Genomic DNA, 14,365 nt, shown 5'->3' with positions numbered 1-14,365 from the left:
GTGGCAAACACACAGACTTGATTACACATGCACTAGTAGATAAACAGAGAGAAGGCAGAGGACTTACTCACTGCACTTTACTAAATGAGCAGGAGATCACAACTCACAAATTAGTGCTGTGGATAGGCCTAAATTAAACATGGAATTACTAAAGTGCTGGGCTAAAGAACTTTCAAGGATTTTGAATATACATGGATTTCAATAAACAAATGGATAAGACTGTTCTATTCTCTTTGATTTAGTTCCCATTGAAACTCAGACAAATTACAGAATGGATGACATACTGACAAACTGAACTTAATGAAGGATGAATTAAATGTTCAAATATGTTGGAATGATGAGTTGCAGGCATAATGCAAATAGGCCTACTGTACAATAGGGTATAATGACTATGGCTGCATGCCTACAGAAGGGCATCGCATGGTGCTATATGGTTATCACAAGCTCTTCAACTGGGAAGCAGTGTGTGATGGAGGAGATAGACTATATGGAGACAACCTAAAACCACTGAAACAGAGTTATTGTGAAGTGTGGGAATAAGCTTATGCCAGTCTTAGCCTGCGTTTAACCTCTCCCTTGTTCATTTCAAAGTCCATATGTTCATGACCTGATTAATCTAAATTATGTACAATTATTTTAAATTCATATTAACCCCGCCTACAGAATATGGCAAGATTTTGAGTGATGAAATACATTTCTAAATATTATATAAACAATATTTTGAGTGGCAAAGACTCCAGTTACATAATTTATAGATTCAACATCAAAATATGACTATTCAATATTTCACCCTCCCATTCTCTGGGCTCTGTCTGCAATCATAACCAGTAGCATATACCAGGAATAATGAAACGTAATAATAATAGATAAGGTGAATGCATGGGGATGTCCACATTAGCTAGAGATATGCCCATGCTGTAAAGATACACCTAGCGGACTGAAACGTCACTGTTCTAGGCATAATACAGCTAGTGCTTTCTTAGACTTGCGCTGGCAAACAAATCCATTACAATAGCTACCTAAATATGAAGTAACCTCAACTGAGGAGTAATATAGACGTTTAATTTGAAAACCTCTATCCGGTTTCCCTGACTTCCGCTTGGAATATGTAAACGTTATTGAAGTGGCATTGTCTGACTCGTTAGTGACTCAAGTGAGTTGCAGTTAGCGGTAGACCTATAATGAACAGTCCAGACAGTAGAAATCCTCAAACATTGCGCGGGCAGTCAACCAGATTTGAACACAATCAGACCAGAATGTGACTTTTATGCGTCTACACCCGTGTTTTCAATGCAATATTCGCATTCTGAAGGCAGAAATCGCATACGTTTCAAGAGTAGACGACATGAGCAGCGACAATCAAGCGAACAAGTTTTTCGCACTTGATCGTTTGAGATCCACACATCCATAATTAGTTGTTAATCAACAGTCCTGATCCAGGAATCGGATTGGCTATTTGCACTTCAGGGAAACACTGTCACTACTGCTAAGGTAAACTGTCATTATCAGCACTCTCTTAATCTGTTAGAGTTTCTAGGCTATAGCCTACTTACTATTTGTGATGTAGAGTATCGCGAAAAGATATTCGCCGATATCGCAACCAAGCTAGTAAATGCCATTTGATTTCGGCCATGACCAGAGGTGAAAAAAACATGTAATTTCTTCCCGGTACGGAACCTATGTCATTTGACTGCAATGTGGAATGAAAACATGCAGACACGATATTTTAATCTGATTGTCAAACACATCACTTCAAAAAGCAGGCTACTTGTGCACATTCATCCACTTTCAAATAATTCCAGCATCGGAATGGAAAGAGACGTCAATTAAAACACCAAAAGTGTAGGCCTAATGGCATTTGGGGTTATGCGCATTAGTAGCCTGAAGGGATTGGCGTTTCGTCTCAGCAGGTGACGTGACCGAGCAGCGGTCTTTTGTGCTGTTCCAAAAGTGCACGCTGATAAAAGGCAAACGTCCCTTGAAGTTTTTCCTTGAAGGTGGTAATCAAATTGACCCCCGTTCTGTTGTAAAACGATCAAAGCTTTTGCGCTCAATGAGGGGCTTTGATTAAACCTTACATTCATAGACGGTTTTGTTCACGCAGCAATATATAGGCCCAGTGGCGATTTTAGCATGTAAATCTTGGTGGGGCCAAAAAAAAAAGAGTGGGATGTGTGCCAGCAAAGCCACTATACAACACAACACTAAACAATATATTAATTACACTATAACGGTGACAAACGGTGCCCACAAACTGTTAGGGCCTACATTAAGCTGTCCCAACAGCAGAGTCCCAACACCTTGGTTTCAGCGGAGCATAGTCTGGCAGCGAACCATGTTCATTCAGCCTCATTTACTGTCTTTTAAAAAAACAGCTGATATGGCAGACTTGCTTAAACAAATGTGGTTTCTACTGACAATTGAGATGTACAAACTATGGCATAAATGGGACAACAATCGGATAAGAGGCCATCTGTAATTTTGATTAAGACATTAATGAGCAAGCGACAACGGACGTAGTCAATATAACTATTTGTTTAGCACTTTTGAAATGTACAGCGACAGAATTCAGAACATGGGCCATTCTTACAGTGCACTCCCTGTACAAGTCAGAACTGTAGGATAAATAAAGGGGGCATATAAACAGACAATGAAAGCTCTGACAATATTTAATGATTACATTTCTCTAAAACAGGTTATAGGCTATATGTGCACCACCAAGTTAGAACAGTAGGCAAAATTAAGAGGTGAAAATAGACCACATTTTTAGGGTGAGGCACATTGAATGCCGTTTGGGTCTTTATGTGTCAAAAAAAATACATGTCATATAACACTATTTGACGCGTTAAATAAGCTTTTAATTTGACATGTCAAATAACACAATAACATTCTATTATAGAATGTTGTGTGTGCTGAAGTTGCACGTACAAGCCAAGCACCACTGTCAAAGCTGTACAAAAAAGTAGCCAAGCAAGCAAACACCGGGCCATGAACGACATGTTTACAATACCACGTTGGTGAAAATAGACCAAATTTATTAGGGTGAGGCACATGGGCTACTAACAGCTTACTACACATACACTTAGTATTATTTTCTTAGCTACAGTATACATATCTCCCTGGCATATTACATCATTTATGCAGCAGCATACAAGACATATTTGGACTCACCTTGTGAAGGTGGCGCCAGCGGTCCTTTATGGGCAAATTTTGTCATCAAAGTCAGGCATTCTCTGGATTTATGGTGGGAACTCGGGACACACACACACACACTCCAATGAACAGCAGCTAACATTAGTGGTTTCTTTGCAATGCTCGCAGTTAGACGCTGATTCCTTCCAAACAACTCATTGTTGAATTTGCGATTTCTAACTTGTTGTGTAATCTTCATGTCCAATGGCCAATGAGCACCAATTCGTTTTATCTATAATTTCTCTTAATTATTCATCTTCATATGACAAGGATTTAAAAGGATTTGCCAGTAGATTGTCTACTTAATGATGACTGCTAGCTAAGACTTTGAAAGTAAGATGTTGACATGATCAGTCCAATAAATGCTACTGTAGATATAACGTGATTTGACCATTTTATCTGTGGCCAATGACCTTAAGCCTTCTTGGAAGGGCACTTCTAATCTAAGTCTGTGAAACGTTATATTTATATTTTTGCAAAAAATGTGGGGCTCAAAAAGTGGCGACCCACTGGATGGCTTCTACACCTGCATTGCTTGCTGTTTGGGGTTTTAGGCTGGGTTTCTGTACAGCACTTTGAGATATCAGCTGATGTACGAAGGGCTATATAAATAAATTTGATTTGATAGGCCTGTAGTAATAATAATGTAGACCTATTATTTAAATTGCATATAAGAGCAACCCCCCCCAAGCAGATACCTCGACAGCCCTGAAACCATATATCCTGAGGCTGCATTTATTGTACCTGGGGATTTTAACAAAGCTAATTTGAGAACAAGGCTACTTAAATGCTACCAGCACATTGACTGCTGCACCCGCTCGGGCAAAACACTGGATAACTGCTACTCTAACTTCCGCGATGCATAAAAGGCCCTCCCCCGCCCTCCCTTCAGGAAATCCGACTATGACTCCATCTTGCTCGTACCGTCCTATAGGCATAAACTCAAACAGGATGTACCCATGAATAGAACCATTCAACGCTGGTCTGACCAATAGGAATCCATGCTTCACGATTGTTTTGATCATGTGGACTGGAAAATGTTCCGGGAAGACTCAGACAATAACATCGATTTATACGCTGACTCTGAGTGAGTTTATTAGAAAGTGCATTGGAGATGTTGTACCCACTGTGACTATTGAAACCTACCCCGACCAGAAACCATGGATAGACGACGGCATTCATGCAAAACTAAAAGCGCAAACCACCGCATTCAAACATGGAAAGATGTCCGGGAATATGGCTGAACATAAAGTGTAGTATTCCCTCCGCAAGCCAATCAAACAAGTGAAATGTCGGTAGACACGAGACGTATGTGGCGGGGTCTGCAGGCAATTACGGACTACAAAAAGAAAACCTGCCACGTCACAGACACCAACGTCTTTCTTTCAGACAAGCTAAACACCTTCTTTGCCCGCTTTGAGGATAATACAGTGCCACTGACGCAGCACGCCAAGGACTGCGGGCCCCCCCTCTCCTTTTCCGTGGCCGATGTGAGTAAGACATTTAAACGTGTTAACCCTCGCAAGGCTGCTGGCCCAGACGGCACCCCTAACCGCTTCCTAAGAGCATGCGAAGACCAGCTGGCTGGAGTGTTTATGGACCCACATGCTTCAAGAAGGCCACCATTGTTCCTGTACCAAAGAAGGCAAAGATAACTGAACTAAATGACAAATGCCCCGTAGCACTCACTTCTGTCATCATAAAGTGCTTTGAGAGACCAGTCAAGGATCATATCACCTCCACCTTACCTGCCACCCTAGACCCACTTCAGGTTGCATACCACCCCAACAGGTCCACAGATGATGCAATCGCCATCACACTGCACACTGCCCTATCCCATCTGGACAAGAGGAATACCTATGTAAGAATGCTGTTCATTGACTACAGATCAGCATTCAACACCATAGTACCCTCCAAGCTCATCATTAAGCTTAAAGCCCTGGGTCTCAACCCCGCCCTGTGCAATTGGGTCCTGGACTTGGATGGTCGCAGCCTTCCACTTCACTGCAGGTGCAGATGAGGTTACAGAGCAGCGAAAAACAGCTTTGTCTCAAGGCCATCAGACTGTTAAACAGCCATCACTAACATAGTGCACAATTGACGTATCCTGGCCACTTTAATGTTTAGTAAAATGGTATTCACTTTAAACAATGCCACTTTAATAATGGGCTTATATCATTGATTAAACGTTCCATTCATAGACTGTTTTGTTCACGCAGCAGTAGATAGGCCTGTAGTGATGATAATGTACACCTATTATTTATTTGATACGGACAAATGGCCCACATATCAACAGCTTCGCCCAATGGATCTAGTCGCAAGTTCAGCCTGGAAAGCCTCTCCTGTACAATTTATATAGGCACAGCCTACACACACGCCGCCGAGTTACCCGATGGAGCCTATACACATTGATCCTCCATACACACCCAGGTGGTTCATTGGGCTGGTGCCTAGTGGGAACAAAATTTCCTTTTCAGAGCGAAGCGAGATATACACTTTTCCAGATGTTGGTCTAAGATTTATCTTCACTACATTATCGGATCAAATATAGGCTATTATATTGTATAGGTTTACCTGCTGACAGCGTAGCCTACTGGCAATACCATTTTCCCATTGGAATAAAGTTTAGATCATTCCGGATATCAATGCTGGCTTGCAGTAACCTACTATTCGTACAAGTCACAACTTACCATACATGTTTAGGTCTAGTTAGGACTAATTGTTTGTGAATAAAACCCACTGTCTCCCGATCCATACAGGAATGTATCCTAGTCCATCTACTATCCAGCTTCTTCTCACCTCAGTGTCAGCAGTCTTGAACTGGGTGCGAGGATGCTGTGGCCATTATTGGAGACGTTACACCTCAGGTAAGTAGATTGGACAATTCTATAATTTTTGACCCTTCAATTTGGCATTCATTTTGGTCTACATCTGTTTTTAGAAGAGGATACGTTATCTCGTCCTGTAAGAGAAACCCAACCAGCACCTCTCTCCAGCTCTGTGAGACCCTGGGTTTGGGATGTTCATCATGACCTATGGTTGAACTGCCGAAACTGAGCTCTGGGGTTTTTAGATAAGACAGTGAGTGCATTCCTAGGTTTTCTGTTAATTAGAACTGTCAGCTAAGTGGTGATCGATAATGTTGAGGGGTCAAAAGTTACCTGGGAGTGTGTTAGTAAGTTAGAATGAACTTTTCACCTCACTTTGTCCCTGTCGAGAGGAGGGGTTTCTGTTAAGCAATGAAATGACGTCATGTTTTGTATATAAACTGTTGCTCGTGGGAACGTGGCAGCGCCCCCCGAGAATAAATTCTGTTACCTATTATTGAAAAGACTGGTCTCAGTCTATTTTATGCAAACAAGAATCTTACAAATTCTCATAAAATAGATTAAGGGTTTTCAATTAATGAAAACACATTGGCATAATTAAATTACAGTAACAGGTAGTAGATTTAATATTGGTTCCACTCAGGCCAGTTAAGTACCATAGCTTATATGTGAATTATAATTCGTTGTGAGGTTTTTAAATTAATTTTATATTCTTAAGTATCAAACATCTGAAATGGAATACAATGTTTTGGGGAATAGGAAAACTGAGTATTACAAACTTTTATTCAAAATGTGAGAGATACATGTGCTAGAAAGTGACGGACCATGGGAAACGTTTCTTCATATTGACTTTGGCTAGGATCACAGCTGAAATGGAAAGTATTAAATGTATTGATCAAGTGGGGGAAGACTAGGCTTTTTAGCACTTGGTGACATCCTCATACTTACACATTGTACAGACAGACCAGCCATGTTAGTTACTTGCTGTTATAAACTATCAATAACAATGCTACATTGCTCGGCTGGACAAATACACCAAACGTCTCAAGGACAGTAGCGTATAGGTCTTGGTTTTCCTTGGCACTTAATTGGTAAGTTAACAATTAAAGTAATCGTCCACGTCTCCCATCTCCACAACCAAAGTCTTCAGGTGGGAGTAGTACTAGATGGTCACCTGGCCGTTCTCCCTGCCAAAACCTGCGGAGAAAGAGAAGAGACCAATGAGCACCACATAGAACACATCCATCTAATGAGGAATATGTAATGTCTTGTTTTCTCTATCCGCCTTGCATGTCTGCTCTCTTGCTTTCTATTTTTGTTGTTATTTTTTTGCTGTATTAGCATTACAGCACTGTTACAACAAAATCTGATTATTATTGCTTAATTTCATATTACCGTTATGGCATTGTTACAACATCAGATCTGCTGACATATTTGAACTGATATGTGAAAATACGGTTTGTATGTCTATTTCAGCCATCTCTTTTTCCTATGGGTTCCTAAGTAGGGTCCTGACAAACCTTAATTACATTTAATGGGTTATTATTATCATTATTATCATGCCTTCCCACAACACTGCTTGAACCCTCCGAAGGGTACTTCCACAGGGCTGATGTTGTAGTTGTTGATGAAGCAGGTTCCAGCCTGCAGGTTCTCAGCCATCCGGTGGGCCTGGGATATATCCCTACAGGGAGACAAGAACAAGAAGAGAGACTCAGTGTACTAGACTAGTTAGTGATTCAAGGTCTCCGTCTTAATTTCTGCTATTCCTTGCATCTTATTTCCTCGCCGCCTCAACTTAATTGTAGGAAAAAGTCCAATGCCCCTCCCATCAGACCTTATCCAATACATTTTGAGGAGCCAAGGAGAGAGGATGCAAGGAATCGAGGAAAGATTATTGTAGAAGGTTAAATGTGTATGGGTCTGGTACTGTACTTGGTGAAGACTCCAGAAACCAGGCCGAATGTAGTGTTGTTGGCCCTCTTCAGCACTTCCTCTTCGGTGTCAAAGGGCATCACTGACATTACAGGCCCAAAGATCTCCTTCACACACGTCATGGCATCTGTGCAGTTGTCTGTGTTGGAATACATGGATGTGGAGTTACAGTCAAAATGTGGAGTTACATATAAAGTTAGATACAAAATGTGGAGTTACCGTCATAGCTCCAAATATAGACTGGACAGTCACTACCAGAGCTCCTTGCTCTCCACGTCCTTTCCAACTGCTCCACGAAAAACCGCTCCAAATATAGACTGGACAGTCACTACCAGAGTATGTGAGTGTAAGGCTCTTTAACCGGTGGCAGAGAAGTCAGAAGTAGGAGAGAAATAACTGTTTCCAACGGCGCAGTTTAATTACAAAAAAAACACCGGAAAACATAATAATAAAAATCAATGGGTAACATAACCCGACGCACACATGCACTTACAATAAACAATCACCGACAAGGACATGAGGGGGAACAGAGGGCTACATACACAACATGTAATTGATGGGATGTGATGGAAGACAAGACAAAACCAATGGAAAATTAAAAAAGGATCAGCGATGGCTAGAAGGTCGACCGCCGAACACCGCCCGAACAAGGAGAGGGAAAAACTTCGGCAGAAGTCGTGACACCTTCCTCGGGGACTACCCGGAGGGCGAGGCGCAGGGCGATCCGGATGGAGATGGTGGAACTGTCGCAGCATAGAAGGATCCAACACGTCCTCCACCGGAACCCAGCATCTCTCCTCCGGACCATACCCTTCCCACTCCACGAGGTACTGAAGGCCCCTCGCCCGACGTCTCAAATCCAGTATGGAACGAACGGAGTATGCCGGGACCCCCTCGATGTCCAGAGGGGGCGGAGGAACCTCCCGCACCTCGGACTCATGGAGTGGGCCAGCCCCCACCGGCCTGAGGAGAGACAGACGCTCCATGAACGCCCTCCAGACCCTCGATGTGAACTGGGGACCCCGATCAGACACTATCTTCAGGCAACCCGTAGTGCCGGAAGACGTGTGTAAACAAGGCCTCCACAGTCTGTAGGGCCGTGGGGAGACCGGGCAACGGGATGAGACAACAGGACTTAGAAAAACAATCCACAACGACCAGGATCGTGATGTTACCCTGTGAGGGAGGAAGATCCGTCAGGAAATCTACCGACAGGTGTGACCACGGCCGTTGTGGAACGGGTAAGGGTTGTAATTTACCTTTGGCAGGTGCCTAGGAGCCTTACACTGGGCGCACACCGAGCAGGAGGAAACAAACTCTCACATCCTAGGCCAAAGTGGGCCACCAGTACTTCCCACTAAGACAGTGCACCGTCCGACCTATTCCAGGATGACCAGAGGAAGGTGACGTGTGGGCCCAATAGATCAGACGGTCGCAGAGGGAGAGGGAAGAGGGAGAGGGAACATACAGATGCCCAGCTGGACCCTGGAAGGGAGCGGGCTCTGCACGTAATGCCTGCTCAATGTCCGTGTCCAGCTCCCACACTCCCAGCGCCACCAGGCAGGAACCAGGGAGTATGGGAGTGGGATCCATGGGCCGCTCCTCTGTGTCATACAGCCGGGACAATGCGTCTGCTTTCACGTTCTGGGAGCCTGGTCTGTAGGAAAGGGTAAACCCAAAATGGGTGAAAAACATGGCCCACCTTGCCTGGCGAGGGTTCAGTCTCCTCGCTGCCCAGATATACTCCAGATTGCGGTGGTCAGTCCACATGAGTAAAGGGTGTCTAGCCCCCTCAAGCCAATGTCTCCACGCCTTCAAGGCCTTGATGACAGCTAACAGCTCCCGGTCCCCCACATCATAGTTCACTCTGCCAGGCTGAGCTTCTTAGAGAAGCAGGCACAGGGGCAGAGCTTCGGTGGCGTACCCAAGCGCTGAGAGAGCACAGCTCCTATCCCAGCCTCGGATGTGTCCACCTCCACTATGAACGCCAAAGAGGGATCCGGATGGGCCAGCACGGGAGCCGAGTTAAACAGAGTCCTCAGGTGACTAAAAGCCCTGTCCGCTTCAGCTGTCCACTGCAAGTGCACTGGGCCCCCCTTCAGTAGTGAGGCAATGGGAGCCGCCACCTGACTAAAACCCCGGAAAAACCTCTGGTAGTAGTTGGCAAACCCTAAGAACCACTGCACCTCCTTTACCGTGGTGGGAGTCGGCCAATTACGCACGGCTGCAATGCGGTCGCTCTCCTTCTCCAACCCTGAGGTGGAAATGCGATACCCTAGGAAGGAGACGGACTGTTGGAAGAACAGGCATTTCTCAGCCTTGACCTACAGGTCATGCTCAAACAGGCGACCAAGCACTCTGTGCACCAGGGACAAGTGCGCGGTGCTTGCAGCGGAGTATATCAAAATGTCATCAATATACACCACTATACCCTGCTTGGAAGACTGATGGCGCATTCATCAACCCGTACGGCATGACGAGGTACTCATAATGCCCTGAGGTCATACTAAACGCCGTCTTACACTCGTCTCCCTCCCAGATACGCACCAGGTTGTAAGCGCTCCTGAGATCTAGTTTGGTGAAGAAGTGCGCCCCGTGCATCGACTTTATCGCTGTGGCTATGAGCGGTAGCGGGTAACTATACCTAACAGTGATCTGATCAGACCCCAGTAGTCAATACACGGGCGCAGACCTCCCTCCTCCTTCACAAAAAATAAACTGGCGGGTGAAGTGGAGGACCGAATGTACCTCTGCCGCAGCGATTCGGAGACATGTGTTTCCATAGCCTCCGTCTCCGTGTTTTTTAGAGGGGATACACATGATTCCTGGGAAGTGCAGCGTCTACCAGGAGATTTGAGGTGGTAATTGAGTCACCTCCTTTTTGTAGAAGGCGAGAGCCAAATCGGCATATTCAGGGGGAATGCGCACGGTAGAGACCTGGTCTGGACTCTCCACCATAGTAGCACCAACGGAAACCCCTAAACACCTCCCTGAGCACTCTCGCGACCACCCCGTGAGAGCCCCGTGGCCAAGAAACAGTGGGGTTATGACAAGCTAACGAGGGTAGTCTCAGCAGCATGGGAAACGTAGGAGAGTCAATAAGGAAAATACTCATTATCTCCGTGTGACCCCCCTGCGTCACCATGCCCAAAGGAGCGGTGACCTCCCTAATTAACCCTGACCCTAATGGTCGACTATCTAAGGCGTGAACGGGGAAGGGCACATCTACGGGAACAATGGGGGTCCCTAAACTATGAGCTAACGCTCTATCAATGAAATTCCCAGCCGAGCCTGAATCTACGAGCGCCTTATGCTGGGAATGCGGGGAAAACTCAGGAAACGTGACAGACAAACATATGTGCAACAGAGGGCTCTGGATGAGAATGGTGCCGGCTCACCTGGGGTGAGGCAAGAGCGCCCTGCCTGCTGCCTCGATTCCCAGAGGAACCAACCGAGCACCGACCGGCAGTGTGACCTCTGCAGCCACAGATGGTGCACGAGCGGGAACCCCCTCCGGTCTCCCTGCACACCGCCCCTCCCAGCTCCATGGGTATCGGAGAGGGGGTGCGGGAGGATGGAACCACCAGACCCCGATCTGGAAGTCTGCGAGTAGCCAGCAGGTTGTCCAGACGGATGAACAGGTCTGCCAGCTGGTCGAATCTGAGGGTGGTGTCTCTGCAGGCCAGCTCCCTACGGACGTCCTCGCACAGACTGCAGCGGTAATGGTCGATCAGGGCTATGTTGTTCCATCCCGCGCCGGCAGCCAGGGTCCTAAACTCCAGTGCGAACTCCTGGACGCTCCTCGTCTCCTGCCTCAGATGGTAGAGGCGTTCACCCACCGCTCTACCCTTGGGCGGGTGGTCGAAGACTGCCCGGAAAAGGCGAGTGAACTCCTCAAACTAGTCCAACGCCGCATCTCCCTCTCTCCACACGGCGTTGGCCCACTCCAGGGCTTTCCCGGTGAGGCACGAGACGAGGGAGGACACCCTCTCACGACCCGATGGAGCCGGGTGGACGGTGGCCAGGTAGAGGTCTAATTGTAACAGGAACCCCTGGCAGTTCGCAGCCCTCCCGTTGTACTCCTGGGGCAAGGAGAGACGAATCCCACTGGGTTCAGGTGGAAAAGGGGCGCTTCAGGGGAGACCCCGGTTGTGCTGGTGGAGGCACTGGAAGAACTCCCTGTCTCTCCCATCTTCTGGACAATGCGGTCCATGGTGGTGCCAAGATGGTGTAGTATTGCTGCATGCTCCTGGACACGGTCCTCCACTCCTATGTCCAGGGTACCGTTTCCTGCTGACTCCATAGTTTGGGTCAGTGATTCTGTAAGGGTGATTAACTGGCGGCAGAGAAGTCAGACGCAGGAGAGAAATAACTGTTTCCAACAGCGCAGTTTATTTACAAAAAACCCCACCGGAAAACATAATAATAAAAATCAATGGATAACATAACCCGACGCACACCAGTACAGACGTACACATACACTTACAGTAAACAATCACCGACATGAGGGGGAACAGAGGGTTAAATACACAACATGTAATTGATGGGATTGGAACCAGGTGTGATGGAAGACAAGACAACACCAATGGAAAATTAAAAATGGATCAGCAATGGCTAGAAGTTTGGTGACATCGGCCGCCGAACACCGCCCGAACAAGGAGAGGGAACAACTTTGGCGGAAGACGTGACAGTGAGCAGAGTTGACCCTCGCTCACACGAAAAAGAAACGCCACTCCAAATTCGCTACATTCATTAAAAATCACAATTTAACCAACACCTATCTATTTTTGTGACTGCCTGGACCTAACTTTACGTTTTGAAGTATTGAAACCAAACCATATGATTTGAATGTAAAATTATTTTAATAAACATGACTATAAGTAGCGCTCATGGCCTCCCGAGTGGCACAGCGGTCTAAGGCACTGCATCACAGTGCTATAGGCGTCACTACAGATCCGGGTTTGATCCCAGGCTGTATTTAATCCGGCCGCGACTGGGAGACCCATGAGGCAGCGCACAATTGGCCCAGCGTCGTCCGGGTTAGGGGAGGGTTTGGTTGGGCGGAATGTCTTTGTCTCTTCAAGCTCTAGCGACTCCTTGTGGCGGCCGGGCGCATGGACGCTGACTTTGGTCGCCAGTTGTATGGTGTTTCCGCCAAAACGTTAGTGCGGCTAGCCTCCAGGTTAAGCGAGCAGTATGTCAAGAAGCAGTGCAGCTTGGAAGGTACGTGTTTCGGAGGACAAATGGCTCTCAACCTTCGCCTCTCCCGAGTCCGTACGGGAGTTGCAGCGATGGGACAAGACGAAAATCTGTTTCGGATCAAAACGTTGTCAATAAATTGGTAATTGGGAGCTTTAGCAGTGTGCAGGCCTTCAGACAGGTAGCCTAAGAAAATGTATTATTTAGGCTATATTGTTAGCCTATTATTTCAAGGCTATAGCATTTGCGAGTGCGACACACTTGGCTGGCAGGAACATTAAGCACTCAGCATTTAAAAAACATTTCATTGTATTAAATCATTGTCTAAATTGCACATATAGGCTGTGACTTACAATGAAATAAAAATGACGTGAAAATGCCTTATTAGGCTCAGTCTATAGTGCCTTTGAATTCACTTTTAAAAACACAAGTTTGGCCAGATGTGGCTTCAGACTCATGCGATGGTGCCTGGAGAGCAGGCCAGCAGTGGGGATGCTACACACCGCGTCACTCTTGCAAGGCTGGGCAAGGATGCGGAGTTATTTAAAAAATATATATATATATATATTCTATTGGTAGGCCTAAAGATTTTTAGGTAAAATAACCCTATCAAAATGGAAAGCTCCTTGAAAGAGGTAATATGTCAAGCCTATTGGCCCAAAAGCAAGCAATTGTATAGATAATATAATGAAAATTAGTGAAACTTTTAAGAGATCTAATTTTTGGTTTATAAATACTTCAATGACACACACTTAGCTAGCTAACCACCAGTACACCATCATACTTTCAGGATATGCGCCAAGTATCACGATACCAAGTAGTGGCCTATACTGTTCGCCCCAGACGCTTGTTCACTTTTTCTAAACGTCCTCCAAAAACCTTTCACTGAAAATCACACTTCTACTCAAAGAAATGAACAGGAGGGAATTTCTATGAAAAGAGATTCAACATCAATGTTATCAGATGTAAGTGCAGGTCCTCTCTTACAAAGAATTGAAAAATGATGTTCTACAGTGGTGAATAATAAGGAGACATGTAATAAAGCAGGGTCATCTCTTCAGTCAACCATGGTTTCAAGACTGAGAAGACAGATAATGAACAAGATAGATAATAAAAAGAGAGTAGCAGCAGCATAAAAGAGGGGTGGGATAATGCAAATAGTCTGGGTAGCCATTTGATTAGCTGTTCAGGAGTCTTATGTCTTGAGGGTA

The 14,365-nt window shown here is 45.5% G+C and overlaps 1 protein-coding gene and 1 long non-coding RNA gene across 2 annotated transcripts; one reads left to right on the top strand and one right to left on the bottom strand.

The window, feature by feature from the left end:
- The first annotated feature begins 988 nt into the window (after nt 1–988).
- Nucleotides 989–6,489, top strand: LOC121846607. The gene is made up of 3 exons (XR_006083529.1): nt 989–1,491; nt 5,952–6,059; nt 6,134–6,489. It is a non-coding gene; the product is annotated as an uncharacterized LOC121846607 (long non-coding RNA).
- Nucleotides 6,490–7,190: 701 nt separating this feature from the next.
- Nucleotides 7,191–8,484, bottom strand: LOC121846583 (4-trimethylaminobutyraldehyde dehydrogenase-like). The gene is made up of 3 exons (XM_042322723.1): nt 7,956–8,484; nt 7,584–7,704; nt 7,191–7,217 (listed from the first exon to the last, which is right to left on the bottom strand). Exons 1-3 carry the CDS (start codon nt 8,108–8,110, stop codon nt 7,191–7,193), a joined length of 303 nt encoding a protein of 100 aa, XP_042178657.1. The 5' UTR covers nt 8,111–8,484.
- Between the last annotated feature and the right edge of the window lie 5,881 nt (nt 8,485–14,365).

The sequence above is a fragment of the Oncorhynchus tshawytscha genome, linkage group LG05 (assembly GCF_018296145.1).
Source record: "Oncorhynchus tshawytscha isolate Ot180627B linkage group LG05, Otsh_v2.0, whole genome shotgun sequence".
NCBI lineage: Eukaryota > Metazoa > Chordata > Actinopteri > Salmoniformes > Salmonidae > Oncorhynchus > Oncorhynchus tshawytscha.
This window is presented reverse-complemented; position numbering and strand designations above follow the sequence as displayed.